This window comes from Chroicocephalus ridibundus, chromosome 6 (genome assembly GCF_963924245.1).
Source record: "Chroicocephalus ridibundus chromosome 6, bChrRid1.1, whole genome shotgun sequence".
Taxonomy (NCBI): Eukaryota; Metazoa; Chordata; class Aves; order Charadriiformes; family Laridae; genus Chroicocephalus; species Chroicocephalus ridibundus.
The window spans coordinates 28,336,746-28,350,242 of record NC_086289.1 but is presented as its reverse complement, the minus strand read 5'-3'; the positions used below and the strand labels follow the sequence as shown (position 1 = coordinate 28,350,242).

Genomic DNA, 13,497 nt, shown 5'->3' with positions numbered 1-13,497 from the left:
AAATCAGGAGGGCTCAAGGTATGTGAGCAGCCCTCAAAGAGCAGCTTGGTTTTGTCTAGCTCAGGAACAAGAAAGAAGTGATCTTACAGCTTGCAGGTGGGTACACCACCTTGCCCCAGATTTTTTCCTCTATATCGCAGGCTTACAAGAGAGTCCTTTCCCTGAAACTACCCAACCCCCTCCATGTTCCTTTGCTCCAGCTTCCCTCCCCAAACCAAATCCAGTTTCATTCATTGATGTCCCCTCTTTTCCCTGTCCTATATCTGCGCAACGGCCTCTCTTTTACAACAAGCTCCCCGTCCCCCTCCAATATTCAGCTCTAACACACTCTTTCTTGCAGGTGCGTGGACTGGCAGACCCGACAGCAAGGGTGGATGGCCACCACCACACAGGGTCTGTGGGAGACAAGCTAGAAGTTAACAGTGACTGAATCTAACCTTTCAACTTGAATGCTTTTCACCCTTTCAACAAAGTTTTGCAATGCACTCCTTTAAGAGACAGAAATACACATTTATTCCTTTGTGAACACAGAGATGCATAAAATATGCACCACACTTTAATGCTCGTGAAAAGCATGACGGTTTCAAATCAGTATTAATTACAAGTACTGAAAAGGATGTTAAAAATCAAACAATGGAAGTCCACAGTGCTGACTGCTAGGAGCAAAAAAAGTCTTAAATCCCTCTTGATCCTTTTCCAGTCCAACCCTTTCCGCCAAGTAGCCCAGCGCTGTAGCTTGAAAACAGCTTCTTAGTTACGGCAGCAGCTGATGCACCACAGTGCTTGCAGACCTTGCTCTCATGTGATACACAAATACTTTGTGCTTGTACTCTTGCATAAAGTAACATTCAGTATTGTTTACTATATTCCTTTCTCTAGTATCCAATAGCTGTTTATAGATGAAATGACCGTTTACAATTTCAGTGAAGTTTCTAAAAAAACATGTCACAGTTGCCAATGGCTTATCTTTAATCAAAGGACAAGCTTAGATGTCAGTCTACAACAGAAGGTTGGCGTAGGACAGAAAAACTTACAGATTAAAGTAACTTCAAGAAAACCCCCTCTGCTGTAACTTCATAAATACCTTAATATGCAAGTCCAAATTTGAGTACTGCCTCACCAATTTTCAGTTGCTGGAATGTAAGATTCTAAACTTCTGAATCTCAACATCCTTGGGAGTTGGACTCAGTGATCCTTATAGGCCCCTTCCAACTCAAGATATTCTGTGATCCTACCAGCAAGCCACTTTTAAATATTATGTGCTCCTCCAGGTATTCTCCTTGCTATGAGCTAACCTCCACAGGAAATCTACTAATTTGAATACTTTTATGGGATTAAAACTTCTATACACAGAAGCCAGAATTGAGAACAACCAGAAAAAGAACCCACATCTGTTTTACTTCTTAGCGTATTCAGGTTTTTAACACTTGGGACTGACTCATGTAGTAAAAACTGCTATCTCACCTTCCAACTAGTGTTCGCTGGCTGCCATCCAAAATAGAGCTCTCTAAGCAAAGAGGTAAAAAGCAGCAGAAATAATTTAACAGCTGTTATTCCTGGTCCATGAAGCTTTACTGCCTTTGCAGAAGTTCTGCTTCTCACCAAACAAATCAAGTCTTAGAAATTCTGGGGATCAATTACTATCAAAGCCAAAAAGTTGTTCTTCTATTGCCTCGAATACTATTACTTGTTTTACAACTACCAAGAAAGTATTTGGTCTATGGAATTTAAGACATAGGTCCCTTTTTTTTTTTTGGTGTATTAAAATTCACCATTGAAGTTCCCAGGACACTGGCCAGTTTCTAGTCCTACACAGGACATACTAAAAGGGGTGTTCGCATGGCAAACAGTCCACGCTGTTCTATACCTGGCAAGGACTCTGGAAGAGTTTTGACTTCAGCTTGCTGCACTGGGATAAACAATTTTTACATGCCAAGGACATATTTTGGGTGGGGAGTCTTCCCTTGAGAGTCAGACCTAAAGATAGTTTATGGAGTTTGCCCAGTTCCAACTGGAAACACAGAAGCAAGAGAAGTGGACCCAAACAGCAGCACTCAAATTCCAGTAGACATTCAGGAACAAGACCTTTATTAGAGACTAGCTAATTGCTAATTAGCTGCTGAAACTGAAAATATGCTAATGCCTCTATTTTCCAAAGGTTAATTTTGAATGTCTGCCCAATGGAAGAGCTTTCAATTTCCTGATGAAATAAACCAGTTACACTGATGAAAGTAACCTAAATAAACCAGCTACACTGAGAGCAAAGTACAGATGTCCATGAAGGCTCCTCAATACGTTTTGCATCACTATTCAAGATCTAATGTCTCAGGCTTCTGAAGAAAGGGGACAGACAGAGGTAATACTGCTGTGCTCTTCCCATGTTACTTATTCTCTGCCACTCAATATTATCAAACGCAGACCTCAAAGAAACCTATTTTTCAGCAAGGACTATCTTAGAATGCTCAATTCAGCAGTTAGGCTCATTGTTTTTAGTCCTAGACCCCTTCATTTGTGAAAATACGTAATATTGCAACTTTTATCCTCTCTACAGGTGCTCTTCACCTATTTTTCTCATACCCTTGAGAGTTCGAAGATCTAATGGAAATCTTAAGAAAAAAAACTTCAAAGTGTTTCTCAAACAGCAACTGCAGAACAAGACTTTTTTAAGGTCAGGTTTTTGTTCTGTTTAATATTAGAGTCCTGTAAGTTTCATTTTGGGTTGCAGCAGAGCAAAAAAGGTAACAATAGAGCAAACAGAGCCCTGCAGAGCTGAGAAACTTGCTGGTTTTCTCTTCACTAGCACAGCAAGCCTTGAGAAAAAATAATTTGCAGCTTTCAGAAAGTATCTTTATAGTTGCAATACATATTTGCAAATCTTTTTTTGTAGTTTGGTGTTATCGTTCAAAGCTTGCCAATAGCCATGATGTGGCCGTAGCAGCTCCACCTAATCACAACTCCAAAACACATTTGGGTCACTCCTTTGTTTTGAAACACTTAAAAAAAGAGCATCAATTTGGATAACACTTGACCAGGTTGTCCCCTATCATGGCTACAGCATCCTTGCGCCACTGGTAGAAGGCAGAGTATCTTTGTGTAGAGACCACCGAGGCTGAGCACGCAGCAAAGGAGCTGCTTGAACAGTTAAATCAAGGGCAGAGAGCAAAAAACACAGCAGCAACAATAAAGTTACCATCCACCAGCACGTATTTTGAAGTTTTTTGGCCCACGTGGTAGTAATTAGAGTAATAAAAATCAGTTGATTCAGACTACCATGTAAGAAAAAAATTCTTGGTGCTTTTACAGATCAAGGCAGTGATAATCCACTGAGTGGGCAAAGACATGTGAGGTAAATGCTGGGGAAGAACTTCAGGCATTCAGTGGTGATGAAGAGATACCATTAGGTAAGGTAAAATTGTCTGTAAGAGAAAAGATTCTAAACTTATTTAAACAGCCACCTAATTCTCTAAAGATTTACTAATACAACTTAAAGTACATAGCACAAAAGATTACATAGCTCAAGGTTTAGTCTGGTATTCCGCAAGTCTAGAAAAAAAGCTGAAATAATTCCCAGAACCAAATATTTGCCTACATGAAAAGTTAACCTATGAGGTAGGAAGCTAGAACACTTCTAGAATAAAAATGCCTGTTTCTAGTTTAGCTCGTACTTGTGGCACAGTTCTGTGGATAAGTTCTTGTAGACAGATATGCGTTAGTTTAAAAAAAAAAAATCCTGCATGTCAGCAAAATCTGTTCATCTATCTCAAGCATAAAATATGATGGTTATGTATTAACTAATGCAGAATCAGTTTTCTCTTTTGCCTCCCCCCAATAATCCATGCACCAAGTTTCTCAGCCCCGTTTTAATTCGGATAAAACACTAGTCTTAGTCCTAAATCACATATTAGAAAATAATCTTTAGCAATTGAAGAGGATACAGAACTTGTGACAAACTATTTGTTTTAACTCAAGCTGACTTAAACAAACTGTTTCTCTAAACAAGCAATGCTAATCCAGCAACAATTTAGTTGTGCTCTTAGGACATTTACAGGAACCGTTGTGACTCAGTAGATACACCAAGTCTGCTATGAAACTTGAACCCACCAGTTGATGATAGCTTAAGTACTTCCTAAATGGAAAGACATCAGCTTTCCAACTGCACTTGCACCAAAACAAGGACGATGCACAAGCTGCCAGCCCAGGTAGGGTGCTAGAGCCCCGTCACGGGGCTGCAGGGCGAGGGACCTGCAGGTACCACTGGAACCAGCTGGTTCCATTTCTCACCTCTAACTTTTGGAAAGACAGAAGGAAAAATAGAAGAGGTGGTATTATTCAGAAGCAGCTTTTTTGCTGGCCCAGTGTCTAAATTAGCCAGTAGTATTCTCACATACATGTAAACCAGAATACCCACACAACCCACAACTTCTGTTTGAAAGAAGACACTGCTATGTATCACTATGGCTAGTTGCTAACACGGCCATATGAGCTACAACATAAAAATACTTTCTTTTAAGTGCTGAGCATTTTTTCTACAGTTTCTACCTATGCTTGAAGAAGCTGCCTTTACAACAAAAGCAAACTAGTTCCACTTCCAAAACGAATTACCCATATACTGGTGTAAACAGAGGCAGAGGTGCAAGTACAGATCTAAGGTCCTACATCTCCTTGTTTTGTTGGAGGTCTGCAGTCATTAAAGGCAATACACTAAGAAAAATGAACAACTATTTCAGTGCTGGTAAAAAAAAAATAAATTGGTAGAGTACAAGCAGTACCTAAAACAGTAAAGGAAAAGCAGCTGCACGCTTAATATAAAAATAAAACAATTAGAAGACTGCAAGAATGACTACTTTCAGACAAAATAATATGGTTTTAAGTGAAAACTGTACCAAGAGGCTAACACTGTGCTGGCTGTGTTACACCAAGACAGTTGAATGGATTATACGCCCTGCCTCACCTTCTGGAACGAAGAAGAGTACTTGCATTAAACTTTAAGCACAGTAGCTGTTAAAAGCAGAGACTTTTTGTGCTATAGACCGATTACATCATCTTGGACTGAAAGAACTGATTATTTCAAGGCCAACGGTACCTTTCTCCAGCATGTGTTTGCTTAATAGTGCAGACATCAGTGCTGCTGAGATCCAGAATCCCTTTTACAGTAATGCTCTTACAACATGGTCCAACTTTTTTTTTTTTTTTTTAATGGCAGCATGAACTGTATTTAATAGTGTAAATACAAAAAAGAGGTACTAGGGCAGTTTTTGGTAATACTTATATCCATCAGCTATACCTTGAAATCCAACTTCCATAGGAATGATCACTAATGCATCTTTTAAGGGTGTCACTAAATGTTGAAAGCATAACTGCTATATTTGTTCTTAATAATAATGTGTCCTGTAATTAAATTTACAAGCACTGAATAGAGAACAAGAGAACAGTTCAAGGTTGCACAGCTAAGCAAACCCCATAACTAGCATACCGTGAAGGGTCTATTCAGGACACCAAGTTCTTCAGCCTGACACGACCAGAACATGTTAGGACTACTAACGCTCCCTCTCCAATATAAGTATGCCAGCTCTACCGCAAGTCAAAAGCCTGAATATTAACTAAAAGTAGGACAGAGATGAACGAAGAAAAACCCTGTAGCTTCATACTGAATTGCTTAACTACGCTGGAACAAGAGAGATGAATCAATTTCTCCCTCCCACTGCCACCAGTTTCACTGGAAGCCTTTCAGTTACTCAGTACCATAAGCAGTTGTCTCACACTGACTTCAGCTACAATCAACTACGAATGCCTCAGTATTTTAAGCGGTTACAACTTCCCCTGTACACTTCTTGTGGTAAGCCCTTCTTCTGAAATGGATTTCTTTCTCCCTACTCAAAACACAAGATAATGAAGCAGTAATACTCTCATAATTAGAAATAAAGGTTCTTACTTGGTAATTATGTTCAAGACTACATTCAAGTGGGTAAACCCCCTAAAAATACAAACACCATTAAATGCCCATTGTGACATTCTGTTAACAGGCTGGAAAGCATGTAATAGTCATACCTTCTATGAAATCATTTTCACTATACAGCTGCCTCTCTCCCACTCCATCATCTTCATCTTGTCCATCTTCTTCATCTGGATTATTGATAACTTCTAGGCCAGCCTCAATAACTTCCACCAATTCATCTCGTTTGTCTTTTCTAACAGGTTTCTCTTCTGGATGCCGAGTAAGCCCCATCTCCAACTGGAACACTTTCATGGACGTAAAGCTTTCAAAAGGAATGACGCCATATTCACTAGGCAGTTTGGCCCCCACGCTCACCTCAGCTTTGTCAATCTGGGAATGAAGAAACTCTAGGAGATCATTGGATGCTTGTTCTTTGGTGCTCTGGTAGTTCATACCATTGACCTTGGGGGTCTTTTTTTCCTGCAGGGATTTCAATTTATCACTCATTTCCTGAAGCTCTTGCTTTAACTGGGCAATCTGACGTTTCAGACTGGTAGCTCTGTTTTGATAATGCTCTTCTTGTTCCTGCAAGAGAGCTTGATAGTATTCTTTACCCATGTTTTCACCTACAACACCAGGTAGAGATCCATTCCCATCTGTTTGTGGAGCACACTCGAGCAAATACATGAGCAAGACTAAACTGAATAGTAAAGCAAGGCCCACTAATAGCCAACGAGTCCTGGCTTGAATTACTAAACTTCTTCTGGGCATTCTCATATTATTTCCGTTTCCAATCCAAAAAGATGACTTATCTGCTCATGCCTTCCAGGGAACATCACCCCAGAGTTCAAAGCTTAGAATGAAAGAGAAAGCATGACCATAATAGTTACTACAAGTTTTGATAAAGTAGATGATGGGCAGTTTTCAACCTTTGCCTTAATCGGGTGTCATTGCAGAGAGACAAATCTGAAGTTCCAATGTCATCCATAACCATCAACTCTAAGTTTGGTTGACGCCATACAATTTGTTCAGGATTTCCTACCCGCCCAAAAAAACCCTGCAGAAGGGGAGGAAGATGGAAGACACCAGCAACAAGTCATATTTCCATTTCCTAATTCAACCCTAGTTGAAGGGTTTTAGCCTATATGAAGTTCAGTGAGCAACGTCTGCAAAAGTCATTTTATAAACTTTGAATTGACAGCAATTTTTTTCCCCCCACTACGTGTAAGTGAGCGCAGTCTACAGTTTAGCAACAGAAATTTTCATTGACTAGTCTGGCTTTTCCTCTGGCACTTGAGTATTTTATTCCAGTTCCCCCTCCTTTCCTCAGGATCTGCGGTTTGAGTCAGCAAAAAGACGACAGAACCTAAAATTAAAAGAAAGGTGCATATTAGAACTACAAAGCAGCCAGTCATTTGAAAAACACATGAAGAAAGCTGTAACACATGGATGCAAAGGATTGCTGGGGGAAGGGGTGGGAAAAGGAGAAAGAAAACATTATTTCTTTCCATTGCATTACCCATTAGCGATTCCCTTTGACATAGTGTCTGGAAAATAGCAGTATGGACAGTCTAATGAAATACATTTTTCACATAGCTAGCTAAAGCAGTAAGGGTTCTTCTAGTTTCATCAAGTCTTACTTGCTTTAACTCACCCATTCCTTCTTGTTTTTTTTGTTTTGTTTTCCTCTGTGGGAGGAAAAAACCACCAACAAAACCCATGCCCTTCCTACTCCTCTACAGTAAAAAAAATTCCAAGAACTATTTTGAAGCAGCAGCAGCTTGCATTTCCATTTGCTTTTACTTTAAGTAAGTATCTTTTAGGGAGTAATTATTCACTCATAAATAAAATACTGCAAATTTAAATATCAAAGGTCACAGACACAGCATTTCAGAACAGGTCAAATTCAACAGAAATTCAAACCCCAATTCTGGACTGATGAAAGGGAGCCTCAGACTATCCATTTACTAACATTTACACCTTTTGATTTGGTTCGGTGACTGTGAAGGGGCACTGACTGTTTGCATGGGTCACCCTCTCACACCACTGGCCAAACCAGCTCGGAGGAGGAGACCAGGGAGAAACAGTTACGAAACAATAGTCAGCTAAACAGTTTATGGGCCTCTTCAATGACTGCACAAAGGGCTAAGCAGTAAGCTCAATGTGTGTTAGTCTACTTTCTAACAGTAATAAAATACTTTCATTTAAAACTTGTTTGTAGAAAATAAGTGAGGCTTATTAAAATTTATCCAGAGATCTATTAGCTCTACATCCATTTGGGCTTGTTGTGTACTTATTATTTGGGAGAAGTTCTGGGACTTGAGTAACTTCAGTTTAGTTTGAGTATGCTTATGTGGTTAGAAAAAAAAATGCCCCCTCCAATACTCCTTATTTATGGGTTGGACAGATTGTTGTCTAACGCCGCTCGCAGCCACAAACCCCATCTTCCTCCCTCTTTGCAAATAAGTGACGGTGCCACAATGCACTCCACCTGCTTACACCACCTTACAACGTTTCCCCCCCCATTACATCCTTGCGACACTTCTCCTTTCCCATTTGGCTTCCAGCACCAGGATATTGCTTTAGTGAGAACCAGGTACCACGTATCAGTGGTATCATGATACTCAGCATCCTCATTTGCAAGAAAGCTCCAATAACAAGGCCTGAAAGATTAAGTAATTTATTCACACCACCAACACCAACACCTGCGATGGCTGATCCTAAGTTTGTGCGCGTGTCATGCACATGAAGTCTTACAAGAGCTGCCCACTTTGGTGTTGTCCAGCTGAAGGCTACCGGACTGCTTGAAGCAGTTATTAGTATTTCTAGTGCCAAAGTCCCTGCCTATGACCCTGCTCATAAATAAATAAGATCCATTATGTAGAAATTCTTAATACAGCAGCTTAAAGGCAGTAGATATCTGAAACTTAAGCTTTTTGAACTCATGTAAAGCTACCAGACACTTTGGTACAAAGTAAGCAACAGTTTTATCAACTGAATTCTAGATGACATTCTTTTAAGTCCAAGTAAGACAGAAATTAGTCACTCCTCGCTGCACAAACACATTATATAAATGCAAGTTAAACGCCTATAAAGAGTGATCAACACCAGACGTATCCTCAGACTATTGACCAGGGTCCAGATATGGTGACTCAAGGGAGACAGAAGAAAAAACCATCGACAGGATAAAACCATTTCACAGAAATGATGTAACATCATCCCGAACTTTCTTTAGTACAAAGTTGCCCATATGATGTTTTTGCACATTTCTCTCTGAATTCTTGTTCTGTTAGAAGGCAAGAGGTGAAGCCACAACTAATAACATAAAGAACCATATGTTTCTTTAAACCTAGATGAATGCTAGGCTGTCCTAAAGCCACTCCACACAGAAGCTGGCACATCTTAGATCAGTCAAGGCATGTTGAAGAAAGATCAATCTATCTGACTTGCATAAAATATCGACAAATCCAGTACCAAGTATTTTTCACTGCACAGACTTATTACTGCTGTCAAGAACAGCAGCAGTTTTTCATCGCTGTATACACAAACACAGCCACCATATCCCTGCAGAAATCAGGTTTTCAAGTAGAGATGCTTTTGGTACTGGGGACAGGGTAGGAAAGAAGGCTCACAGCTCAGTAGGACGTGAAGAACCACGCTTTGTGTTTTTCCTTCAACTTTCTCCTCACTTTTATGGGATAACTCAAGAAAATGGAAGCATGTACTAGAAAGCAGGGGATAATATTTTTAGTTAAGACTGTCTTAAGAGATTATTTGGGCTACCAAGGTACAGCTCAGTGATGGTTTGCACAAGCGGCTACAAACCACTGCCAGATTTGGTTCATCGCTGAACCCCTAAGCTTAAAGCCACTTAAGTGGCACAACCTCCTACCACCATGGGCTTTAAACAATCACGAACTGTTAAGCGATAAATAGACACCCTGAAGCTGGGGCATTAGCCTAGTAGGCCTTTATTCAATTCTTGCTCTACCAGTAAGTTGCCTTGTGTTCAACTTTGATGAGTCACTAAGTTTCTTTAGGTCTCATTCATGCCTTAGAAGCAAGTGACAACAGATTTCCTGATGTGGTGTCAAGAGGACACAATGTACCAGGAGATTAAGGTTCCCTCAGACAATAGCAGGGGGCAATGAAAGAACAACTCTGTTCTTAATAACTTTCTTAACTGTGGCCAAGTGTACATCAGTATGGTAAGCATTGATTAAGAAAGTCAGCACGCCTCCACAGGGCCTCGCTGCTCACATTGCATCACCGATGCAAGAACAAAAGATTATGAATAACTGCAGATTTCTGAGCCTTCCTACTGGCACTTTACCTATTTACACTAGAGGGCTGTCTTCTGGAGAGCTGCCTTAAGGGGTGCTTAGAGATGAGAAACAACAGGCCGCTTCTGAAGCAATGGAAACTACAGGTGGTGGGCTGCAGAGAGCTTGCTGGTCCTTTTCCTCCCAGGCTCTAATTATTCCCTCATTAGTCAAAACCCTTTTTTAGTGAGCCAGTGACAATCCTATTAACAATGCAGCCTTTTTGCACAGAGATAGGCCTTGCTTATTTATCTTTGACAGTTTTTGTGCGACACCATAAAGAACAGGCATTTTCCACACTAGTTTCCCTGTGGCCTTTAAAGGCAAGGAATGTTTGTGCAACCAGTTATGTTAAAGAACATAAAAATTTTAAATTGCACCTGGAGAGCTGAAGAGGAAAATTAGTTTACTAAAGCAGTAGGGACTGAGCCAATTTGGACATCTCTTCCCCCCACCTTTTTTATCCCCTCCATTTTTCCCCACTTCTGATGAGAATGGTCATAATAAAGGAATCAGACATAGATTTCATCTTGCGTCCTTCACGGAGTGAGGGAAGCCACTAAGAATTTTAATTCTCATCCCATCAGAAAAGGAAGGTTTATGAGCCCTTTATTTCACCACCCTCTCTTTTCAGAAAAGTACTGGTTTCATGTATTTACAACCCAAATTTGATATGAATTAGGCCTGGCACAGCACTATTTTAGGAATTCCACTAACTACTCCCAGGCTGTAGAAGATGCGATTACAAGAGAAAGCAGGCTGTGAAACCTCAGAATTAGCAAAAGCACACAGGATCCCAACAATCACAATAGGAAAATTAATTCAGTGTCACACAATACATTCTGAAGTTTATAAAAAAGAACAGTAAGATTACCTGGAAATAAGTAATTGTGCAGACGTCCCTAGGATCAGCATTTCAGTGTTTAAAGATTAAGTTCCAAATCTTCAAAGTCCACATGCTGATATTTCACTTTATTTCAATTCTTCGAAACAAGCCTATTTGCAATACTCCCTATGATCTCCAAAGAACAAGACATCTTATACAATGCTTAAAGGTTTGCAAGTTTTCCAGAAGCAACTGGTTGTTATTCTTTCTGCATTTCCAGGGCCTTATGTATATTCAACTATGGAAATGCTTCTGTTCCTTACAAAAGAGCTCATTGATTCTCTAAGCACAAGGGAACAGACCAGCATGCTAATTGAAAATGCTTTTAAATTTGTTTTTATTATATTAGCATTCTGTTTTGGTTCCTTGTTGCAAAGGATGAGTATGTCTTTCTAAAGAGGGGAAACATTCACACTTACAGCAGTGACCTAATTCCGTATGCACTTGCTTCATGCCAGACTGCACGGACATTCCTCATTTTTGCATGTTCTACTTCAGACATGTCCTTTTTGTTCAGCATGCCCTAGATGGTCATAGTTTCGCTGCTTATGAAATTCCAGCTGATTTTCATAGCTATTTTATTGTTCATAATTTCACCCAGATGCCACAGATATTCACTGTTTTAAACCCCCTCCACACACACACTTCTCTCCTTGGCAAGTTAAACAATGAAAACATAAGGTCCAATATCATCCCTTGGTTATTCCATCTTACTCTGAAGAAAAGTGTCACTGAAAACAGAACTGCTTATGAATGCCAGAGAAAGATTGCACACGGTTATTTTCTCGCTTGCTGAAACCAACACAAAGTTGGCCACTGTTGCTGTTGTCGACAATCTCTGCATAAACCCTAGAGTGAGAAACCTCAAACCATATTTTAGAGTACACAGAAACACATCAACTTGGCTTAGACAGTGTGCTGAGGTATAGCTTCAGAGAAGAGAAATACATTTGTTCAGAGCTTTATCATACAGTTCTAGCCAAAGAGAGTATCCAAGTCAGATTTTTCTGCTGTTGGGAAGGTTAATAGGGAAAAGCAAAAAAGAGAAAAAAATATCCAAGAGAAGAGTTAGAGGCCATAGTTCTCACTTTCCACAGAAAAATAATCTTTAGTCTAGTATCTCACCCTCATTGGGCTGACTGTAAATAAAATGTTTTTATCACAATTCCACCATCTGATTTGCTTTCAGCTACAGCCTCCAGAGCACACAGGCACACGCATTGCTTCATGGGAGAGAAGATGAAAGCCACTGTCAATTTATGGAAACAAGATCTATTTCAATAAAACCAGCAGAAAAGCTAAAATAATCACGAGATATTTTTAGACCTTACCGGTTTAATAATAAATCCTGAAGAATTTGAAAGTTGTGCTTATACACATTGTGACCACTAGCCATGGTAAATCAATCACATCAGGCAAAAGCAGCAGCTTATTTTCAACTTCTGCAAGTTTAGAGCATAACACACTTCCAGTTCATCACGACACGCAAGTTTAGTTTGTAAGCACAGAACTGCAGCTTTGCTACTCACATTATCTGACTGAGACGAAAGTGAATTTTTCTTCCAGCTATCTCTTATGATTTACATCAAAATTTCCTTGTGTCCTCCTGTACCTTTGCAGCATTCCCATTGCATGGCATGCTACCTTGGCACGCTCACATGGACCAACCTGTATAGGGTAATACCCGCAAGGGCACACACCAGCACTCCTCAAACAGGACAGGGCAATTCTTACAAAAAGTTATTTTTCCACACATTGCAGACGTAAACCAGAAGTCCATGAGTTAAAAAAAAATAAAAAAAAACAACAGCAAAAAAGACGGCCTCTGCCTTGGGAGACTAGGTGACAGAATCAGCTCTTCATCAGATCTAACTCAACTCCACAAAAAACCGTGGTCCTTAATTCTTATAAACTTACCAGCTCAACCTGGCTGATAAATGAAAAACAGTTGAATTCAGCTTGTGTCCCTCTGTCACGCAGCAGACTCCAAGCAGTATCAGATATGCAGTCATCTGTGTTTCTGCAGCCAGCCTCACCTGGCTGCTCATCAACTAACAGCCAGGGAAAACACTGAGCTATCAGTTTAGCACTGCTCCCATTCACTCACAGGTTGGGGGTTTTTGTCTCCCTCCACTTTCTTTGTTATAAACTCCCACTGGCAAACACTGCCAAAGCCAGAGTCCCACGGAGAGGGGCAGGGGGACGACGAGGACTGCACACTGATCACTGAGCATCTTCCCTCATTTTTAATTAAAGACACAGGGAAAATAAAAAAAACAACCCACCACACAGTCAACACAAGAACTACTGCCTGCATTATACGCTCTCTACAACTACCCAAAAGGAGGTTGTAG

At 40.2% G+C, this 13,497-nt stretch overlaps 1 protein-coding gene across 1 annotated transcript in view; it reads right to left on the bottom strand.

Annotated features, from left to right (window-relative positions):
- CSGALNACT2 (chondroitin sulfate N-acetylgalactosaminyltransferase 2) overlaps positions 1-13,497 on the bottom strand; it is a 34,543-nt gene that overhangs the window by 10,183 nt on the left and 10,863 nt on the right. The window contains exon 2 of the mRNA XM_063337768.1: positions 6,049-7,301. Within this exon, the coding sequence (XP_063193838.1) occupies positions 6,049-6,712 (664 nt within the window). The 5' untranslated portion in view covers positions 6,713-7,301. The remainder of the gene's footprint in view (positions 1-6,048; positions 7,302-13,497) is intronic.